Source organism: Sebastes umbrosus, chromosome 13 (genome assembly GCF_015220745.1).
Source record: "Sebastes umbrosus isolate fSebUmb1 chromosome 13, fSebUmb1.pri, whole genome shotgun sequence".
Classification (NCBI taxonomy): Eukaryota; Metazoa; Chordata; class Actinopteri; order Perciformes; family Sebastidae; genus Sebastes; species Sebastes umbrosus.
Genome location: NC_051281.1, coordinates 5,256,043 through 5,279,129, shown reverse-complemented (window position 1 = coordinate 5,279,129; position 23,087 = coordinate 5,256,043). Strand labels below are relative to the sequence as shown.

Sequence of the window (23,087 nt, the reverse complement as noted above, 5' to 3'; positions counted from 1 at the left end):
ATGTTGCTCGATGGCTGAGAGATGCCTGGAGGTAACAGAAATGTGTCTCACCTGCATTTCTCTGGATGCTCCTCTCTCTTGTTGTTGAACTCCAGGGAGATCTTGGCATCTAGGCCGATGCCAAAGTAGTTGTTCATCACACACTTCTCCATGTAGCCCTCTCTGGGTGGAAAAAAAACCAAGCAGACAAACAGTCAGTAAGCTGATGCTCGCACACAAATATATCAAGGACAAACAGAGAGAGACAGATATGGGTATAGATTTACACTCGAGTGGACAGAGAGAGAAAGACTGTGACAAAGATGGGAGAGGACACACGACGAGAGACGCAGCTCTTACAGTGAGTCGAGGTCGGGGTCGATGAAGGGCGTGGCACCGAAGGGGTCGATGTTAGCCAGCAGCATCTTACTAATGATGGAGCTGCCAGCGATGGAGGCAGCCAGACCCGCCCGCAAGCCTGCACACACACACACACGTACACACATGGACGTCTGTCACATGATGCTGAGATGAAACGTCCGAGTGATCCTGTCCTTGTGTGTTTCGTTAAGGTCAGGTGAAATGTGTGTGTTTACCGGGGCAGATGATGCGCGTGTTGAGCACCGGGAGGTTCTCCTTGCTGGTGGTGAAGGGGGTGATGGTGAAGGAGCCGTAGGACTGGGTGCTGCGGCTCACCCTCCTCTCCGTCGGAGAACAGGGACTCTTAGCGGCTGGAGACACAAAGAAAAGTTCACATCATGCCGTTTCTCTACAGACATTTTTTTTTTTGATTCATAATCGTGGTTCCTCGGGGGGCAAACACAACAGAGGGTGCACAATGACATCACTTTTTAATGTGATACCACCCTCTCATCCCACCAGGGGGCATAACAAAACGCGCCTCAGCTGCTATGAGTGGGCAGGGCTGCCATACCGGGAGGAAAACAAACAAATATCTTTAAAAAGTTAGAGCCATCTTTGACAATGAACAACAATTATTGTGAAGTTGACAGTCAACGGTCAGTTGACGTTGAAACATTTTATTCATACGCAGCTCAACACTGTACCTCCTGTATGGTAGTGTAGTCACCAGAACTAGTAGGACCTCTGGTAGGGGACTCTAGCCTTCAGAATAAAAGCAAGGACCTTGACCTTGAAGTTAGATAAACTTAGGCCTTGAAGTTGGTGAAAACACTGAAGTTATTAAGGTCAAAGTGGAGGTTAACAGGAGTATTTTGATATATATAATTGTGTTTTGGCGATTTTGGGTATTTGTGATGATGATGCTTTAACTCTGAAGGATTTGGGAGCTACGTTTTATTGCTGTGCATGTATCAAGCTGGATTTGTCAGCCACTAAAAGAAGAAATAACAAAGAAATATTACATATGCATACATATATGTACAAAAATATGTACAATATCAGAGTCATATGCAAGTTAAAGTGGAAAAAAGTGTTAATATTCTGGTCAGCTGCTGACAGGTTTGTAAAAGCATTGGTCTCATTTAGAAATGTGCGTGCTTAGTTAGGTAATGTCACACAGCTCCAGCACAGCTTCATGTCGCCTCGCTTCTTTTTTAGATTTCAGCTGTTTTTCCGTGTGAATGCACGATGACGGCCTCTGAACATCGCGTGTTCGCCACATAGCAACACAGCTCGTGTTGACACCACGTGAATCCTCTACGGGGCGACGAATATATGCAAGATTGGCAGACTGGGACGCTGACATTCACTGTAAAGATGAACAATCAGAGAGTGTTTTTTTTGTGTCCAGGTCAGGAAGGAGTAAGGAGGCAATAAGAGGAAACAAGGAGAGGATACAAAGCGGAGGGTTTGACTGATACCTCCTAGTCTTCCAACGGCTGGAAAATGTGTGGAAGGAAGGAAGCAGCGCCATGATAAACAGGAAGAACTTCTGCCCCTAAGACAATAACACATCCTGTAGCCGTCGCACACACACACTCACATAGAGACGCATTTACACACACTAACATGCATCCACATTCAAAGCTGCCTATATTACACACATACAGATGCATATAAACAGACGCCCAGCCACAGCACAGATTCGACAGGTACGATCATTTATTATTAAAGAAGTTGCCGCAGACTGAAGATGGAGAGATAAACAGCTTGGCCTGGTGCGAGAGGTGGAACATCACGGGAGAGGAGGGCTCCTCTGTGCACTTTTAGCACTAATCCTTGAGTTTATTTATGACAGGAAACATGATTTGCGTCAGCAGCACTTTTTTTTCCATTAGCTGTCTGGTTCTCTGTGGTGCAGGGAGCGAAACATACACAAGGGGGCGACATTTAAATCCTGAGTGATCTCCTATTCACTTCACAAAGTAGAATAATCTGTTTAACTTTGTCTATATTTGCATATATCAGCGGTTCTCAACCTGGGGGTCGGGACCCCATGGTTGTGGAGAAAATGAATAAATTATAAATAAAAAACATATTTTAGACTGGGGAATAGTTTTTATATTACATCACCTGTACTTGTGATATAATTTGCCTTAGAATAGATTTTATTGAGTGTGTTTGTGAGAGGCAAAGTGTGCATAAGTTTCTGATGGGGGATTTCCGGCTGGTCAGGGGAGAGAAAACGTCAAGGAACGCATCAAAAATCTACAGTGCCTTGAGTACATTGGACAATGCCTAGGTGTTAGCTGTTCAAACTTAACAAAACTGGGGGATTGTGAACACCAAACTGATTATTCTGGAGGGGGTCGCAACTTGAAAAGGTTGAGAACCACTGGCCTAAATGAAGGGAACAGCGATGTTCCCCTCTCTCAGTAGAGAGAAGAGGGAGGGAATGTGTTTTATAATTATCGTCTCAAAGTAGGCCTCAACCACTAATTAAACTAAATGTCTTTTAAGTGACTGAGAACAATGCCAGCTGGCCTTAAGTGTTTTGGAAAATGGCCCAGGATGGAAGTGCATCAGGGCCAAGCAGGTAAAAGGTTTTCAGGAAACACAGGTCGGAGATTTGAAACAGGGCCGAAGCAGCAGAAGCAGCGGTGGTGCACTCACATGTCACTGCTTCCAGCTCCTTGGTGTCCTCGTCCTTCTCACTGTCTCGGTTCTCCTCCTCGCTGTCCTTCCTGAACTCCAGCGGAGACGGCAGCTCGGTGTCGTCCGTATGGGCGTTCTGCTCATCCACCACTAAACACAGAAAAACACAGGAAAGATAAAGACAATACTGTATGCAATACATGCCACAATGCATGCATAGCAAAGATTAATAAATTAATTGATTAGTTGTCAACAATTAAATGAATCGGCAACTATTTTGATAATTGATTAATTGGTTTATTTTTAAGAAAAAACAAGTCTAAATTCTCTAAAGTCTCTTGAATATTTTTAAAATAACCGTTAGTTGCAGCCCTAACCTCCATTGACTTAACAAAGGAGATCAATATAATACATGAACAAAGGCAATTCTTCCTTCAGATAAGCATTGATTTCTGCCTTTTTCCTCACAAAAACCTGCTCCTCATGCAATTTCAAACCAAGATTTTAAACCGTACGCCAGCCTCAAATGGTGTTTAATTATTTTCCCTCACAGAGGACGTTGGGTAAAGTGGGTTCAGGTGGGTTTTCCCTCCATAATAACTCGGTATGCGTTACCTCTCTCGGCCTGCTCTATGATCTGCCGCAGTGCTTTCTTCAGACTGTTGGCCCGGAGCATCATCTGCTCCCTGCTTTTGAACAGGTGGTGCGGGGCTCGTCCTCCTTTCTCCGTCTCCTCCATCTCCATCTTCTCCTTCAGCTCCGTCAGGCTCTCCTCGCTGGCCTCCTCCTCTTCCTCCTCCTCGTCCTCCTGCTCCTCCTCTACGATCGGAGGAGTGGAGTGGGGCAGTGAAGGTAGAGCCGGGCACTCTGCGTTGAGGGTCTGGAGGAGGGAGTCCAGTTTCTCGTTCAGGATGGCACACTGAGGAGAGGAGAGGAGAGGAGAAGAGAGGTTGGGTAGAGTGCTGTGGCAGCATTAAGAGGAAATGTAATATAGAGGGAGTGGCCTTTCAGCACAGGCGTGGACTGATGGATGTTAAATGCATTGTTTTTGAGGCTTACTTTGAGAGACATGGTGTCGCACTCATCCGTGTTGTCTGGACTTTTTTCATAGGCTTTCCCAACTTTGGCAACAAAATCCTTCACGGTTTCACACAGGATCCTAAGAGACAGGAAGAAAACATCAGTGTTTAGTGGTTGTTTCATGTATGACAAGATTAATCAGAGCTCTGGTGGCTATCATAAAGACTGATGATCTAAAGACTTTTGCAATTTTACACTTTTGTGCTGTCCTTTCTCATTTATAATTCTGCAATTTTATTATTCATCTTATTGGGTTTTACTTTCTATATCATGATGTATTGTTTACATGTAAAAGTCATCGCTGTACACACTGTATTTATGTCATTTGTATATAAAGTAACCTGTTGCATTAATCATTCCATATTTATTCCAGCAACTTTTGCACTCTGCACTATTATTGTCTTACTGTTTACAAATGCCATTGTGTTGTTGTTCTATATGTAAGAGATAATGTACAGCGAGTGGACTATTTATTTTAGCAGAAGATATAAAATCATTTTAAATCAATAAAATTATTTTTAAAGCAATAAAATATTTTTTTTAATAAAAAAATTAAAAAAATTAAATCAATATTTTGTGTAAAATTATTGATTTATTTAGTAAGTAGCCATGTGATAAGCGGGAAAATGTACAGCTAGCGGGTCACTGTTGCAAAATGACCCCCCTTAAGGGTGATTCAATACCCCTCCACTCAACCTGTCGGGGTTCATTTTGCAATAATGAGCGGCTCGCTGTACATTTTCCCGTTTATTACACAGCTACTTAACTAAAGAAATCAATACTTTGACACAAAGTATTGATTTATAAAGTCTTTTATTGATATAAAAAGGATTTTATTGCCTCCACTATATAGATCTTTATATATATATATATATATCATATATATATATATATATATTAGGACTGTCCTCGACCAAAGAAATTCTTTTTCGACTAAGACTCATAGGATTCTATCGACTAATCTAGTCAAAATTGTGTGTTCGTAAGCTATGTGTGCTATGTGTTGTAAACTGATTCTGCTTTATGAGACCATTTAAGAATCGTACCATCATTTTACACACCTGTATAGTGGTGTATATTTGTGATAGGACAACATCAGTAAAAAAACACTGTTGTACTGTTGGAATTCACTGTGGTGTAAATCTGTGCTGTCCTAAACTGGTTCTGTTCTGTTGATTCTAGTCGGGCTGTTTGGGGTCATGCTGGTGAGTTAAAAACACGTACTTGGCAGAGGAGAGGACCACAGAGTTCTGCTCAGAGTTGAGGATCTTTGCGAGGTGAGCAGCTACTGAGTCTTCATAGGCTGAAATGTGAAACTGGAGAGAAAAAAAACATGTTAAAGAGTACGCATGACTGTTTGTTAGCACTGTATCTTGTAGTGAGCTTTAAACATTTTAGATAAGTATGCTATGAGCAACATGGGGAAATGTCTTTCCCTTCGTCCAGTTGTGAACCTGAGCTGAGGTGAAGCTGAATTGAAAATGTCAGGCACTATTTCCAGCATGTGCTCGGCTCCCTCCTACTCCCCGTCTGTCTGGAAGCCCTGCTGGGTTTGATTGTGCCTACTGACGCGTGTGAATATCTGTCAACTCCTGTGAGTACCTGGCAGTCGTCGGCTCCCTCAGGCGTGGTGGGGCAGCTGTGTTTGGGTGGGATCTTAATCTCGTAGGTCATGATGCTCCAGCGGTCCAGCATTTTGGTGCTGGCCCTCTCCAACTTCTCCAGGATCTGGGGAAGCTGGGTGTCGTCGTCGCACGAGGGGCCCCAGCCCAGCACCCGGGCCAGATCGTTGCCCGTGCCCAAGGGCAACACCCCCAGCTGGCACTGAAACACGTGCACAGGGTTTATTAGGAAACAGGGAATACATGCCTGCTGCAATCAAAATGAGGCCTGTGTGTGTATTATGTGTGTTTCTATGTAAGCTGGCCAGCAGCAAAGGCAAACAGCTCAACAGGCACGTCGGCCAAAGACACATCAGATCTACTTGCAGCTTACTCTGTTCTGGCAGGTTATGCATTTTTTATTATTATCTACTTAATATGCTCATGATAGTAGGCAACTGCCATTTATTTTGAATACAGGAGAACTACCGTACAAATAATATGTAAAGTTCTGCTCAATGCTGTTTTTGTTGGCATCACAATGTACCCATAATGCTACAGTTTACTAAAGTACCTGTTTGTGAAGATTGAGTTTGTCAATCTCTGAGAGGACCCAGCCTACGCTTCCATCTCCTCCACACACCAGGATCCGGAAGTTGTCAAACTTCTGAAACAGGCGCAGACTGAAAAAAACCCACACAAACACACTTATTCATTTCACTTATTCATTCATCCATGCATTATATTCCTGGATGTTTTATGTGTCTGCAGCTATACACATCAGAATTTGAGGAGCTGTTTTTTCCGTTTGTTTTCCTCACCCGAGGTGCGGCCCGCCGTTGACCAGGTCAAAGACCTGAGCCGGGTTGAGCAGCTGCTTGAAGCGTCGTAGGAACTTCACTCCCTGGTTGTCGCCGCTTTTGGAGTTGACAAAGACCAGGAGGGGACTGGCACATGACGGGGGACAGGTGGCCTTCCAGAAGCCTGAGGAGAAATGGCAAACAGAAAAAGGAGCAAGTGAATATGTCTGTCTGTCCTGGGAGAGGGATCCCTCCTCTTTTTGCTCTTCTTGAGGTTCCTTCTATTCTTCCATCAAGTTAAACGTTTTTTTCTCAGTGTGTCGTATGCTGTACAGACTGTAAATCAACTTGAGGCAAATTTGTGATTTATATATAAATATAAAAATAAAGGGAGACACCCCAGATTTTCCGACTAGTGGAACGAAAACATCCAAAATACACATTTAGGTGTTTATTTTACTACTTTGTATGTTTGCGTCTGTAGATTTCTACTAAATTCACAAAATGTTAGCATTAGATAACGCCTCAATTGCATATGGAAACATCAAATGTATTTACCCTATTCACCTGTCTTGCAAAATGTTTTCTCAAAATGAGATTTTTCTCAGACTCTGAGCCAGAAATCTTCACTTCAGTAGCACTTACATACACCAAACTTCCCAGTTTCATTATGGAGTGATACTAAGAGATATGCAAAATCCCCTTCTTTAAAAAGCTTTGACTCTAATATGTCAACAAAATGAGATTTCTGTTCTGTAAATGTATGAAAAATAGCACATTATTTAATAAGATAATGCCTCATTTGCATATTAAAACATAAAATAAAAATAAAAAATGTAATACAAAAAAATAGTTGTCTTAATGTGAGTAATCAACTGGGGAAGTTTCATGGTGATATCTATAAGTTACATTTTTTACCCTATTCACCTGGGGTGTCTTCCCAAAAACTGACATGACTTGATCCTTTAACGTTCTATAAGCAGTAACCAGCTCAGAGTAGAGCCGCGCTGGATGCAGTAGCTGTCACCGTCAACATCTCAGTCTCAGAGCGTGCTCAGACTGAGTCTAATAATGCATGGGGAGCACAGCACATGCCAAAAACACGTGTTCTGCTTCCTAGTGGAGCACGAATACACACACACACACATACATATACTCTAATCTGTGGGAGGTAATGCAACAAGAGGTTTCTGTGCTTACAGCATAATCTGTACACCCCCCACTGTGTTGACAGCTCCGTGCATATAAGGGCTTCCACCATATGTGTGTGTGTGTGTGTGTCTGTGTGGCACTGCTATCTCCTCCTAGCACTCTTTTCCTTTCCCCCCTCGCATCCTTCACGTCTTCCTTCTGCTCTCTAATCTCTGTCTACCCTCTTCGATTTCTCTCTCTCTCTCTCTCTCTCTCTCTCTCTGGGATGTTGTCAGTAACGGATGGATTGAGCGAGGGTGGGTGGAGGAGAAGGAGAGAGGAAGAGAGAGGAGGGGAGGGAAGGGGAGTCACAACGCTCCGGCACGTGCTGCAGTCTTCCCCTCAGCCAATTACAACCAAACTCCCCCTTTTCCCAGCCTGCATTTGGGCAGAGGGGGGTCCTGGAACGTGAGGAGATGAAGAGCGAGTGAAGGACATAGACAGAGACAGAGAGAGAGAGAGAGAGAGAGAGAGAGAGAAAGAGAGATGAATTATATATCTTCCTTTTTTTTAATTCATCCCTTCTCTGTGTTTTCTTGTCCTCCTCCTTTCATCTGGATTCCCCATCCTCCCTTTCTCTGCCTGTCTTTTATCCTTCCACCAATTAGTGTGTACTGCATACGTGTGTGTGTGTGTGTGTGTGTGTGTGTGTGTGAGAGAGCCAGCCAGCCATTGGCTTCCGAAACAGTAATTCAATCACACACGCTTATCTGAGTCTGTCTTGCAGGTGCTGATCTCCATCTAAAATGGGTTTAATGTGGGTTCTGGAAAGCACACACACACACACACACATGCAAACACACACCGATGTATACAGACAGACTTATACACAGAGGAAGACACAGAGTCGTCATGTATGAACTATAGACTATATATATATACATATATATATATATGTATATATATATAGATGGACGATGCCTCTTCACTTCCTCCCACTGTACAAAATTGAAGCCAAAATATCCCGGATTCGGGAGCTGCCATATTGAGAAGTAGTGATCGGGAGGGCTGGAGCCACGGCATCAAGGTCCCGCCCACAAACCAATCACGAGCTGAGCTTGTTAGCGTGAGCCACCTAGCTGCTATGTTAGCACCACGGTAACAGTTTGGCTAGAAAGACACAACAACTGACCATAACATGTCTATAACTACATTTATGATCAAACTGACACATGTTCTATTACACAGACTGGTGACGGTTACGGAAAGTTAAAGTTACATCTCCTCTCTCGTACAATTCAGAGCCTTCGGCTGTGACTACTTCACTCAGAGCAGCTGTCAATCACAGCTGTCTATGCTGTCTATGGCATGAACCATAGACTGTATATAAAGAAGGACAACATGACAGCTCCCCAAAAGTGAAGCCAAACATCTGGATCGCCCCCTGGTGGCTGGCTGCAGTATAGCTCATAAATCCCGCCCCCGTGATGTTAGCAGATGGTACATGAACCAAACTAAAAAGTCAAAGTACACGTCAAATAAAATATCCCCAAAGATGTTTTCTGTCATTTTATGTACTTCTTATCACGCTGATGTTTGTTCAAGTGTTATAAGTTTGGTTTTAATTAGTGATTTGATGCTATAAAAAGGGAGTGTGATGTCATGATTGACAGCTGAGAGTCTCTCTCGTTGACAAGATGCGGCCGTTCTCGGCTCGCGATTGGCTCGGGCGGGTGTGTAGGCGGGACCTCGATACCGCGGCTCAACCGCCCGATCATTACTGCGAGATTCTGCCTCCAAATGACATCAAAATCTCAGGATGGCAGCACCCGTATCCGGGATATTTTGGCTTCACTTCTTCCATCTTTATATTCAGTCTATGGTTAGAACAAAGAAATACAGACACACTATGCTGAACAGAGAGCCTGGAGGGAGCCTCAGGGTGCTTTGCAGCCATCTGCAGAGCTCTTCTTCTTCTGTGATGTCTGTGTGCTTCATGAAATGTTACGTGATGGGTGTGTGTGTCCATTCAGTCATCAATGGGGAATCATCTAATTATGATTCTCCTCTCACACACATCTTGGCTCAAGATGCAGATTTATTTTAAGCCCTCAGAAAGGTGTGTGTCGTCCTGTCAGATAGGGCTATTTTTAACCACCTCGCTGTACAAAAAACTGGCAATTTCCTGGAACAAGTACCAGCGCCTTGTCCCTCTCTCTAACAGGACTAACAGGAAGCTAGTAACAAAGTATGGATTTGATGCCGAGACCAATTACCCGAAGAGAACATAATGATATTGTCTTTCTCTTTCCGTTTTCCAGCACATGTGCCAGCAGTTTACAGGAGAGGTGGGTGTAGTGGAAAAAAGAGGCGTTGATCAACCAGAGTGACATCATCACACTCTGCCTCTCCTCGCTCCATGTGACAGAGCAGAAGGTCAGAGTTCAGAGAGACGACATCGGCCCACTTAATGGGGTGAAATCTCATTTGTTCATCTCTGAAATGTAACGATTGCTCATAGGTGCCGTCTGGCAGCAACCTCTGACCCTTTGAGTGAGTCAGCGTGATTGCATTGTGTGTGTGTGTGTGTGTGTGTGTGTATGGGGGGGTGCCTACCATCGGAGTCGATGCTGTTGAGCGCCGTAGGGGGAATGATGGAGACTTTGCACTGACCAAGAGGACACTTGCGAGGGTACAGGTCCATACAGGCTGTGTGCACCTAGAAGAACGACAGCAAATACAATTGATTTATGCAAGACTGAAGACTTTATTATCTTTTCTCTCATGTACATGTACAACAGCAATGACATCAATTTCCCTATGGGTGTGGTGATTTAAAAGAAATTGATTGATGAATGACAACATTCTGCATGTTGTCTGCCCTTTAGATGTCTGCTTCATGTTATTTTAATGGTTAATTTAACATCTGGCTAAGAGACAACAGTGGAACATTTGCCATGTGGCTAACACTTGCACATTTACAGTAATATAGGGAATGTGCACTGTTCCTGTAAAATAAATAAATAAATAAAAAATAATAATAACATAAATAAATAAGTCTTGTAACTATGACGCCGTATTAGAATTAGAATTTCTGAGATTAAAGTTGTACATTTACAAGAATAAAAATTGGATATTCTGAGATTAAAAACAAACAAATTTACAAGAAAAGACTCACTATTAAGTCATACATTTATGAGAAAAATAAAACTCAGACAAATAGTGCAAGAGTGCAAAACTGTGGTAACGCCAGCAACCGTCAAATGTCATTGTTCCTAAAGTAGCGTTGTTATGGTAAGGATGGCCTCTGAGCGAGACAAAGGTCCTGAAAGATACATATACACATTTTCTTTCATGTTCTTTCTGTGTTCTTTTATGAACGTGAGTAAATACTGTAGTATTATTGTAGAAGTTACAGCTAAAGTAGAGACGAACAACTTCTATCTTTGACAACACAAAGGCTTCAAAACGGCAGTCCACAAACCAATGGGTGACGTCACGGTGACTACGACCACTTCCTATTACAAAAAACATGGCAAAATAGAATGGTTTAGTGCCACTGTGTGACCCATCAGGTTATAAAACAGGTAGAGTCAAAAGTGCATAGACTTTACACTCCTCAGACTGTGAGGAAATGCTGCTGCTGAAGGTTTGCATTGCTCCAGTAAGATCCATCCATTTTTTTGCTGCTTAACTGGGTCTATGTCACCGTTTACAACAGGTTAAGAAAGATCACCCAGACGACCTTCTGCCAAAGACAGAGCTGGAAGACGTTACTCAATAAGGAGCAAAAAATAGATCAATAAATGGAAAACAGACAGTGGGAACCATCAGTCAGCATATAACTGGCCTGTGTTTATGAAATGTTATGTCCTGACTGTGGTTGCCAGCATAATAAACAATGAGATGCAGTTACAAGCTTACATACGGCAAACAATTAACATAAACAGTTCAGTCATTTTGAAATATGAGACTATCAACAAGCCACATTCAACGCTGAGACGATTCTTTTTGTTGTTGTCTTAAAATGTTCCGATTACGATTCAAATGATCAACTTCTTGTGTCATTTTAATCCTTTTTAAATGGGGGGAAATTAAGCATTATGCGTATGCGACAGATGTCTTACCATAGCTTTGCACCAGAGGCAGCGCCAGTCCTGCAGTCTCAGCACGCTGCCACACGTCTTATCACACACGGCACACTTGGCACTGACAGGCAGGTTTCCTTCCAACCACTGGTGAGGCATCGCAATCTGTGGGTTCAACACACACAGTTCAACAAACACTTTACACCGTCTAATTTTATCATTTCTTCTAGGAGCACTTTTCTCTGTTCACAATGATTCCAAACCTCTCTTTCTTTTTCTGATACTGATGAATCCATGAGCATGAACAAGTTGTGTTGAAGCACACTGATTTTAACACACTTTGCATTATTATTATTAGGGGTGGGAATCACCAGAGGCCCTACGATAAGATATTATCACGATACTTGCGAGTATTGCGATAAGATATGCAAATTATGCAGTTTGTGTACATCTGTTTTATCTAATAAGATGCAGTTTTCATTCTGTTCATCTCAGAGTTTTCATTCACATATCTCAAAGTCAGAGGTCAAAGGACCCCTTTAAAAATGGCCATGCAAGTTCTTCCTCGCCAAAATTGAGTGTAACTTTGGAGCATTATTTTACCTCCTTCGCAACAAGCTAGTATGACATGGTCGGTAACAATGGATTTCTGAGGTTTTGTAGTTTCATATGATACCAGCATCTTCACTCTAGCTTTAAAACTGAGCCCACTACAACCTAAAAATCGCAAGTTGCGTTAATGCGTTAAAGAAATTAGTGGCATTAAAATGAATTTGCATTAACGCGCTATTCTCGCGTTAACTTTGACAGTAGAACACAAGGCTAATTACACAGTTAGCAGCTCCTAAAATCATACCAAGCTAATGTTTCACATGCAAACTTACCCCATCCTCATCCTCAATGATATCCTTCCCTATGGAAGCCAGGGTTGTCCATTTACAGTTGTTAGTGGCTCTGACAGCACAGCGTTTGTGGGCTTTGAATTTGCACACTGTAAAAAAAACACAAAACAGTCAACACATTATCAGACTGACGATGTTTTCCAGCTTTAATAACATCAATTAAAATTACTCTAGCTAGCTTCATATTCTTTCTTCTCAAAGCTGTGAAACACGGGACACTGATGCACGATTCAGGAACAGACACACCCCGCAAAGTACAGTGTTCTAATGAATCAAGCCTTAATGAGATGTCAGTGGGTGTAATTACTAACCTCCCTGAGCCTGTTCTGCACTTACATATCTGACAGATAGAAGCAAAGCTGAGCTCCACGTCACAGGTCTCAATCCATTTATCTGTAACCAGCAACAGGCTAAGAAAGACCTGAACCCTGGACCACACAGGGCAGGTTAATCCAGATCCATATTAAACGCTACCTGCTGGATTACTGCGTTAGCTAACCGTCTCCTGGCTCCAGCTTCGTATTTAGCAGATATGAGATTTGCATCAATCTTCTCATGTACAGTAACTCTCCGCAAGAAAGAAAGCAGATACACGTAGTTCCCAAAATGAACAACTATTCCTTTAAAATGCTTGACGTCACAGAGATCCTGCTGTATACCTCGGTTGGAAACAAAGTGACTTTTAAAACATTAATATCAGCCCGTCTGTCAAGGTTCACTCAGTATACGTATGAGAGACTGTAAGGCCAAGAGAAGCACTTTCACATTTCACACATTGGACTTTAATGTATTTAATGCAGGCTGCTCTGAATAAGAAACTCAAAAGTGAAATGTAAATGGAGCGTGAATGGTTCCCATGAAGATGTATAGGCAGATGGAGATTGCTCTCGCCTTTTTCTCCATTAAGGATGAGGCACTTAGCACCAGACTCATGAATAATGTCTGCGCTCCGAGGGAACTTTGCTTCCAGCAACCCCACCCATGCTCACACATAGCGCCGACACACACACACACGATCCTGTCATTATAGGAAGTCTACACAAACTAAGTCAGAGTCATATCCGGGAGCAACAATTGATGTTTCAATCTAGTCCACCGCTAAATGCTGTTAGGGAACATTAGCAGAGCATTAGGAGAATTCAGAGGACATGATACCGCTGCCTGTTAATGGCCAGGCCAAACCCTGAGCATTCACCAAGCAGACTGGAGGAAAACATCGTGTGTAGCTGAGTGAGTGTTTGTGCGATGATGAAATAGAGATGTGTGTCTATGTGTGTGTGTGTGTTTGTGTGTGTTTGTGGCTAGGAAGCACAAATCAATCCCCCGACCATCCTGCGCAGGAAATCGAAGGGAAATTTAAGCCGTGTTGATTGCTGTGAAACTGGCTGCTCTCGACGTTTAATAGAGACGCTCTCTTGCTCTTCCTCTCCTCTGTTTTGTTCTCTCTTTCTTCCATTCTCACATTCTCATTCTCATGGGCGATCATCCTCCTCTCGCTGTCTCTCATTTGCCCGGCGTCAGACATCAGCAGGCTGCTATCGGGTTGTACTGCAACTACTGTGCTCTTAACATAAGTGCTGTATATTAAATGTTAATGAATCTACATAATAGAAAATGTCAGATGGAATATTTATGAAGCCAATAAAGAGCTCCATTAAGGCTGCAGTTGGTAACTTTGGATCACGGTCGCTTAATATATTGCGTCACTTGCACTGCGCGTCACTTGTTGTGCTACATCACTCGCTGCGGCCGTCTGCAGACTTACAAACGTATTTGTGATATGTCAAAGACACAAACATGTTCCGCGACAAAATATGTTTCCTTCCAAATGTAATTGAGAATGCAGTTTAGTTGTATGGTAATATCATTTTTAGGAGACAGGCCTGATGAGACAGATAATCTGTGAAAAATCAGGTTCCTCTCCTCCTCCTAGTGCTCCTAACGACATTTGCAAGATTTCAACATGCCCGAATCTAAACAACCAATCGGAGCCGAGGAGTCTCTACAGCAGCTGTCAATAAAAGCTTGCAAAACTCTGATCAAACTGTCAAATTACTGTAATGCCTATTTCTCACCTCAAATCTTTTATAAACATATTTTAGTTATTATTTTTAGCTGTAAAATGAGAATGTTTTCTACGGACGGTGCTTGATTTTGGCGGTCAAGTCACAAACTTTCTCATTTTACAGCTAAACAGTACACTACAAGATGTTTCTGAAAACATTTGAGACGAGAAATAAGCTTTACAGTAACAGAATATTGATTCATATTTGATCAGCTCTGCCTAGTTTGATTGTTTGGTCGGAGTTTGTGAGTTTCGTTTGCAGTGATTGACAGCTGCTGGAGAGACTGCTCGGCTCTGATTGGTTGTGTCCCTTCGGGCGCGTTGAAATCCTGCAAATGCCATTGTAGGAGCACTAGGAGGACACAGAGGAACATCTATCTTCTATCACATTATAGGTAATTTCATATTTTGATAATGATATATATCACGATATGGCATGTTTTCTGGTAATTCAATAGATAAATAGTCTATATTAAATAACGACATGGTAAATCCTATTTTTCTAAACTCCTGTGTGAATTAAAAACTTGACAAGTGCTGAGTATTTTCTCATTTTAAGAACTTGAGTGCAAAATGAACATAACGGTTTTAGTGAAATCATGGAGAAAATAAAATAGGTTTAGCCTATATTGTGATAGAAACGAGATAGGAAAACATATAAGATAGACATTTTTATATCATTTTGACGATATATATATCGTCATATTGCCCAGCCCTAAGTGACAGTTCTATAAAAAGAACTTTTTTAACTACCGTGTTTCCGCTATAAACTTTGACTCAGTGTTTTGATGAGATGAGATAAGCTGATTTAGATCACAAGAGTTTGATGCTGCTCTAATGACTCTCCATCTCTCCGTGTCTCTTGCTTTAAGCTTTGTGCTCTGGATGCGAGAGGGCTTCATTGTGTAGAGGATAATGAGCTCTGAGTGGAGAGGCTCTTACTGCCTTCCCACATACAGACATACACGAGACGCGTGCACGCAACCACGTGCACGCCCTCGCAGGGGGAACATTAGCAAAATTAGAGTGAGAGGATATGCAGATGGTGCTCATTAAAGTCTGCTGCCTGTCACCGACACTTTACACCAGCTAAAAAAAAAATGGTGTCAACCTCCCGTGTCAACCCCCTTCCTCTTAGCGCCCCACGTCAGTGTTCTTTCACAGACGAGGTGAGGAGACGTGGCGTCATTCACAGGATCTGCTAACAGTCGTTTTTTTCTCCTCCGTCATCATGGGTAAATGGAGATATGCGAGAAATGAAATTCAGATAGCGTGAGTCAAAGCTTATCTAACATAAAAGCATATGGATAGAGACTGTGACAGCGTTAATGGCAATTCACCACCAGCTCTTTTCACTCCCTCTACTTCAGGCTCACAGTTTGATGGGCATCCAACTCCACAACCGAGAGCGTTTCAAAGACTGCACGCTGGCTCGGGTATATCCAATCTGCTCCACTTGGACATGCAACCGAACAAAGAGTTTTCTCACTTCAATGACTCACGAGTCCTTACGCAACATATACCTTCCTATAAGAGCTGCCAACTCCCAGACTTGCAGTTCCAAATTATCTGTTGCAATGCTGTCTGATCTTTAAACAGAGAGTAGGAAGTCCATCCAAGAGCCAGTAATGAGATGTAATAAATGAGTGAGAGCTGCTTCAAAAGGCCATGTATTAAAAGGGTGTTATGTAAGGAAACACTGCGTGTGAGTACTCGTCTAAAAACAAACCAGCAAATTAGCATTCACGTGTTTGACAGACAGCATGTGTACTAGCGTGTGTTGTGTTGCGTGTGTGCTACCTACCTTCGCAGGAGAGGCCGTGAGACGTGACCCCAGACAAGCTGTCTTTACAGACGTTGCAAAAGGTGGGCCGTGCGTGGGAGCAGGCGTACCAGTTGTGCATCCCTGAGAAATGTTCCACATTAAACTGTGCCGTCTGGCAAAGGAGAGGTTAAAACAGGTTGGCAGCACTGGGATGACAGTCACAGAAAGGCAAGCACAGTGCAGAAAAATGTACTATGACAAATCTACTGTAGGTTTCATTACAAATGACTGCATATTAAAGGGTAACTTTGGTACTTTTTCCAACCTTTTCCCCCATGTCTTTGTGTCTAAGTGACTAATGGGGAACAAACATTTTTGAAATTGGTCCAATATTGAGGGAGGGCGCTGTAACCAGCAGTCGTGAAACAAGCGTTGATGTAACATTAAGTTCACTAAAAGTTCCTGTTTTTGCCGCAGACAGGCTCAGACTGTTATTATAAGTGTCTGACAACATTATGGAAAGGATCCTACAGAGAAATCAAACCTTTTCCTGACCTTTCACTTGATCCAGTCTGTTTGTTATTGTGTCCAAGTCTCGCTCAAGAAGTCTCGTTGTGAAATCTTAATATCCGTATACTCTGGCTCAAATAAATACGGGCGTCCATCAAATTCAAGACCAAACTAGGTCTGCTACTAACCATCATTTTCATTGTCGGTTATTTTCTTGATTAATCGATTAGTTGTTTGGTCTATAAAATGAAAAGAAAATTATGAAAAATATTGATCAGAGTTTCCTAAAGCGCAAGATGACATCATCAAATGTCTTGTTTTGTCAAAAAGATATTCAGTTTACTGTCACAGAGGAGTAAAGAAACCAGAAAAAACAGAGAATTTTGAAATTTTTTCTTAAAAAATTACTCAAACTGACTAATTGAGTTGGTGATCAACTTAAATGTTGACCATTAATCGATTAATCGTTGCAGCTCTAGTCGAAATCATCTAAATATTCAGCCATGACATTGAAAAGCTTTTAGCTAACACTAAGCTACGTTTTCTGTACTCCAACACAACAAATTCTGCCCGTCTGACACTCGCGTTTCCACCCAATGTATCCCACTATTCCACCGTTGTCTTCCGGCAACACGTCACCTCGCCAGATTTCAGAACGAGACTTCTCCTTCTCCTCTCGGCAAATACACATCAGGCAACGGCGAAGTATGGCTCGCCGAAATAACTACATATTATTGCGTCCGGGAGGCGTGTTCATGTGTTTCAGGCGTCAAAAAAATTCTTTGTAACATAGATCAACACGTCACAGGAGTCACAGGATCTGTCTACTGATTGGTTGCAGGTCCTCTCTGGCCAAAATTCGCCACTAAAAGTTAAACTTTTCCCAACTTTAAGTTTGGATGCAGAATCAAATGGCGCGCTAAGCTTGAGAATGGCCAACGCAGCTTTTAATAGACACTGTATGGCAGCTTGCCGCAGGCTGCACTTCGCTGCTGCTCTGGTGTGAATATGGCATAAATGATGGTGCCAGTTTGCACTAAAGGAATTACAATGCAGCCCCTGAGTACCGTCTAGAGCGCTCTCGCTCAATACTGAACCAATTTCAGAAATTGTTGTTGCTATTAGTCAGTTAGACTCAAAAACATAAGAAAATAGAGTCCGTGTTGAAAAATAACGGAGTTACCCTTTAATGTAGTTTTCATTATAATTGCAAGTAGAAACATAATTTAACACAAAAAAATAAGAATAAACTTGTATCCACCTGTTTCTAGCAGCAGACACAAATCAACACCTTTTCACATCCAGTCCATTCATTCCTTCTGATCAGCTTTCCCTAATAATGATAATCTGTTTTAAGGTCTGGTGTTGCTGCTCTATAGGAGCCTTGTGATGACACTACCTGGCCTAAAGAAAGCACACATCAGGACTCCACAGGAGAAACCCCTCCACTAGCTGACAGTCATTAGTGCGACTCCGCCGCTCCATGATTTTACAAAAGCGACACCTGTTCAGGAAAATTGGATGCTTCTATACATTAGTGTATGGAGGGAGCCCACCGAGAGTGGAGCTGCATAAGTGTGGGCGTTGCGTCTGCAGTAGTCGGCTCAGCCCTGCATACAGTTTGTGTTTCATAAGTGGAACTTATAAACTGGGACGCTCAGATTCTACACACTTATTAAAATGCTTGACTTCTTGGCACTGTGTGTGTGTGTGTGCGTGCACACGTGTGCACCCTGTGGAGTGCGAGCTCTGGGGGTCTTGCTGCATTGCAGTGCAGTAAATTGGGGTGAGGGATGGGGTCTTATATAAGATTTCCCTCCCAAATCAAAGCCATTAAAATGCAGTACTGCTGTCTCCCTGCGCTTCCCCCCTTTTCTCCCCTCACTGTCAACACATTCGTATTCCTCTTGCATCTTCTGCTGACGGCAGAATATCAGAACACAGTTGCACAGTCTGTTTGACGGCACACGCAGCGACAGCAGCCTGTTTTTCTAGATCACAAAGACGAGCATCATCAAAATGAGTGTTTCAGGTGTTATCAAGTGTAAAAGAGCTGGGCTGTTGCAGAATCAGACGTGTGCTTTGTGATGGTCAGCATCTGTTTTTTTGTGTTTGAGCATACACTACATGTGCACAATACAGTTTTGATACTGATGATACTGTGTGTGTGTCCTCTTTACTGTATCTCTGACTTGTACACCTGTGACTGTGCGTGTTCGCTGGTGCTTCGGGGGTCTGAATCTCAAGATAGAGAGTGTTGCTTCTTGCATAAACTACTTCTTGGATCCCCTTCTGTGTGCTGTATAACATGCAACTCGTATTCCCACTATTTACACATCCATCTGGGCTCATCCTAGTCTACATTCACTTATAGGAACATCCTCAGGTAGGTTAAAAACAGCAACATCACTTCTACAAAAGAGGATACGCCTAAACTCAGATCTATTGTTCCTGCAGCATTATCTCTCTCTTCCATCTTCCCTCACCACACACACACACACACACACACACACAGACCAGACTTAAATGGATGGTTGATTTGGAAAAGGGCTTCTTACCTCGTAATGCTCTCTGGACTGGACGGACTTCAGCGAACTGATCCAGTCCTCCATCTCTTTCCTGTTCTCGGCACAGAGGATGAGCCTACGGAACGGAGTGATCACCTGGAGGGAGAGTGAATGATGCGTGCACGGGTGAGACAAGATACTGGTGCTATAAAACCAAAATAAAAGAGAGAGATAAATTTCAACCAGTGCTTTCCTCCCTAGCCTGCGGTGCCACTGAGAGGAGACAGCAGCGACCGGCTCTGTCTTTAAAGGAGAGAGAGGATGAGACGCCCCCTCCCTCTGTCTCTCTCTCTCTCTCTTTCTTTCTCTCTCTCTCTCTTTCTCTCTCTCTCTCTCTCTCTCTCTTTCTCTCTCTCTCTCTCTCTCTCATTAACTCTAGCTCTCTCGTCCCTTCACACCTTCTTGAGTTAGTCTTTTCCTTCGCTCCAGCATTTTTTCTCTCCTTTCTCTCGCTCTTAGCTCTTCATGTTGCTTTGAGGCAGATATGTGCTGACAGGCGAAGCGCCCCAGTACAGGCTAAGAGCTTCTCTCGCCCTCTGTCACCTCCTCTCCTCTCATCCCTCTCTCTCTCTCTCTCTCTGTGTATATGAGTGTGTGTATGTGTGTTTAAGCACAGCCTCCCTGTAGATAACCCTACAGACACACAGCACCCTTTCAACACCCCATCACTTATTCATGCTCCCTCATCTCTTCTTTCTGTCCGTCTCTTTCGAACTGTCCTTATGTTATCTCCATTCACCTTAGAGAGACAACACACACACACAAACACTCACACACACATTAATCAATATTCATGTACTAGTAGTGATGCTCCCTCCGTAAGGTATGATATTTATGATTGATTACAGTCGTATGCAGGTAACACTTAACACAGATGTCCTCTGAATTAGAAAAACACTTCATTTTACAGGTCCGCAAATGTCATGGTAATTAGGAAGTAGCATATTTGAAATTTCTTTGGACATTACTGACAAATTACCCCAATATTTACCTCAACATGTATCAAAAAAGACTTTATAAAACTCTGCTGCTCTTTTGTCTGGTGTTGTAGTGGAGCTGAACAAACAGCTTCTCTAAAGTGACCTTATATGTAGTTTAGTGCAGTATGTCATACTGCTGTCACTGAAGTGTTTTCATTATGTGAACTATTACCGAGGACAGAACTCACTGTCTCCACTTGGCTGCAGTTTGATAAAACAGTGCCGGAGATTTTACACACCTGCTTTTCTACATGTGACAAATGTCAGATGGCTCTTCTGTAAATATAGGCAACAGAAATTGTTACATACGTTATTAACTTCACTACAGTAGATGATGTTATTTATAGAAAATCACTGCATCTGAGCTTCAAATCTAAATGTCTTACATGTTCAAAGTTTCAGGGTTATATAAAACCAGATGGTGTGACACAGCTAATGCAACAGCTTCCTCCAAGGTCAGCGCTGTCAAGACGGTTTGTGGCGAAGACTGCAAAGTTTACCCAAAGTTAAATACATGAAAGTATTTTGAGAATTTGCGTCATCTTCATTTTGGCTTTGATTTTGGTTAAAAAAATGTTGCTGTTATAAATGTTGGTGTAACCATCAGACCCTTTGTTTGTGTATTAAATGACCTGTCAATCAATTTGGGAGTGATAACAGGCTCTGATCACATGTTTTGAATTTAAATGGTGGATTTTCCCTTTTGTTTATATCACAGATTTTGCATTAATAGCGTGGCAGAACAACGGCCCATAAGATAATGTCACCCCCAAGTCACATGCCTCCTTCATCAGCCAATTTGGAAAAATACAAACTTTAAAAAACTGCATTTTCTAATTGCTCAAACACATTTTCCTCATTAATAATAGTATATGTGACAACCAGCTGCAGCTGTTAAAGCTTACTTTACCATTTCAAAAGCATTAAAATGATACAGAAAATGTACATTTTAACACGAGAGTCTAAGAATCCCTTCTCTTCCTATAAGCTTCCTCTCTGGTTGTAGCTCGTGAGGCTGAAAGAGCGTCTCTGTGGGAATCCCTCTGGGAACAACGCTGACCAACAGTTTTTCTAAATGCTTAATTGAGGCAGCATTTTCCCCACAATGAATAGAGCTTCCATTGATCATAGTTTATAAGATGTAACATTTACAAACTCACACTGATTTATCTGAGGGGGTGCAACATTGCTAAACGGTCCATTAATCTTAAGCTTAGATGAGGCAAATCTTACGCTGAAATTTAAGTGTTCTAACAACGGGTCAAAAACAGGTGACATATTTGTTACCAACTGCTGGCAACCTCCGAGGCCTGAAAGGTGAAGCTAAACGCTGAAGTGCCTTAAACTTGCATTCTTTCTAATAGCCAGCAGGGGGCGACTCCTCTGGTTGCAGAAAGAAGTCTGATTGTATAGAAGTCTATGAGAAAATGAGCCGACTTCTCACTTGATTTATTACCTCAGTAAACATTGTAAACATGAGTTTATGGTCTCAATCGCTAGTTTGAAGTCTTCTTCAATACAGCATGATGTTCATTTAGTAAATTATGGTCCCATTTAGAGTCAAATAGACCATAAAGCAGGGGATGCTTTAGGGCGTGGCTACCTTGTGATCGACATGTCGCTACCACGGCGTTGTCCGGTCTGGGAGTTGTCCGTGTCTTTGTGTTACAACTTTAACTCTTTAACAGTGTGTTTTCACTTCATGAAAGTTAATTATAACTTTTTGGTCGCCTAAAAATGTCTTATTCAGTGTTCGGTTATACTTAGCTCCTCCCTCTCGTGTCACTTCTGGTTGCAAAAAACACAAGATGGGTGACGCTGATACTGCTGTTTATTTATTTTTTTAATTAAATTAAGTCATTTTTTTATTAATATAAATTATCATATTGTTAAAATATTATTCTGCATGGTCTGTTTGGTGTTTAGCATCTTGAGCTTGAAACACCAGCCGGATCAATCACCTTAATCACTCTTGTAATCAATCTGTCCCAAGACCTCTAATCAATATCTGGGTATGCCTGAGTACTGAACAACATGTCCAAATAAAAAAAGGACAACATAAAAATCACGTCATCTGTGGGTGTAATGAGGGTGAGGAAAGGACAATATCCTTTCTTTACCCTCCCTCGATATTAAAGCTAATCACATTGGCATTCTTCCTCCTTTTTCTGATCAAGCGGAGACAACAACTCCAGAATTAGTGATAGTGTGTTGTGAGAAAGTGTCCTGTGTGTTTGTGTGTGTTTGCTGTACATGTTTAACTCTCAACCAATCAGCCTTTTACAATCTTTCTGCATGTACAACGACAGTAAATCTGTTGTTCTCCCTCTCTCTCTCTCTCTCTCTCTCTCTCTCTCCTCTGGTTCACTCTCTCTTCAGAGAATTGTGTGTTTTTCTCAGCCGTTAATCACGATACAGTTTTCCACCAGGAACTGCAGGGATTAGTGTGTGTGTGTGTGTGTGTGTGCATTGGTGTGTACATGCGCTGGGCAAATTGATCCCTTTGGACATAGATCATCATGTCTCCCTGCTGGTGTACTGTGTCCATGTGTGTGTCTTGTGTCTGGAACCGGGTAGTGATAAGATTGGTTGCCAGGGGAA

At 42.3% G+C, this 23,087-nt stretch overlaps 1 protein-coding gene across 12 annotated transcripts in view; it reads right to left on the bottom strand.

Annotated features, from left to right (window-relative positions):
- The window catches only part of dgkh (diacylglycerol kinase, eta), a 65,167-nt gene that overhangs the window by 12,522 nt on the left and 29,558 nt on the right, over nt 1–23,087 (bottom strand). For 11 of the 12 annotated variants that reach the window (XM_037789383.1, XM_037789386.1, XM_037789382.1 and 8 more), the window contains 15 exons: nt 19,498–19,602; nt 16,469–16,601; nt 12,582–12,688; nt 11,737–11,862; nt 10,226–10,328; nt 6,500–6,662; nt 6,253–6,361; nt 5,680–5,901; nt 5,302–5,393; nt 4,057–4,156; nt 3,613–3,916; nt 3,016–3,147; nt 576–710; nt 340–457; nt 52–162 (listed from right to left, as the gene is read on the bottom strand). In XM_037789383.1, coding sequence (XP_037645311.1) covers nt 52–162; nt 340–457; nt 576–710; nt 3,016–3,147; nt 3,613–3,916; nt 4,057–4,156; nt 5,302–5,393; nt 5,680–5,901; nt 6,253–6,361; nt 6,500–6,662; nt 10,226–10,328; nt 11,737–11,862; nt 12,582–12,688; nt 16,469–16,601; nt 19,498–19,602 — 2,060 coding nt within the window. Of the gene's footprint in view, nt 1–51; nt 163–339; nt 458–575; nt 711–3,015; nt 3,148–3,612; nt 3,917–4,056; nt 4,157–5,301; nt 5,394–5,679; nt 5,902–6,252; nt 6,362–6,499; nt 6,663–10,225; nt 10,329–11,736; nt 11,863–12,581; nt 12,689–16,468; nt 16,602–19,497; nt 19,603–23,087 lie in introns of those variants that run through there. The other variant, XM_037789391.1, reaches the window with a different exon arrangement.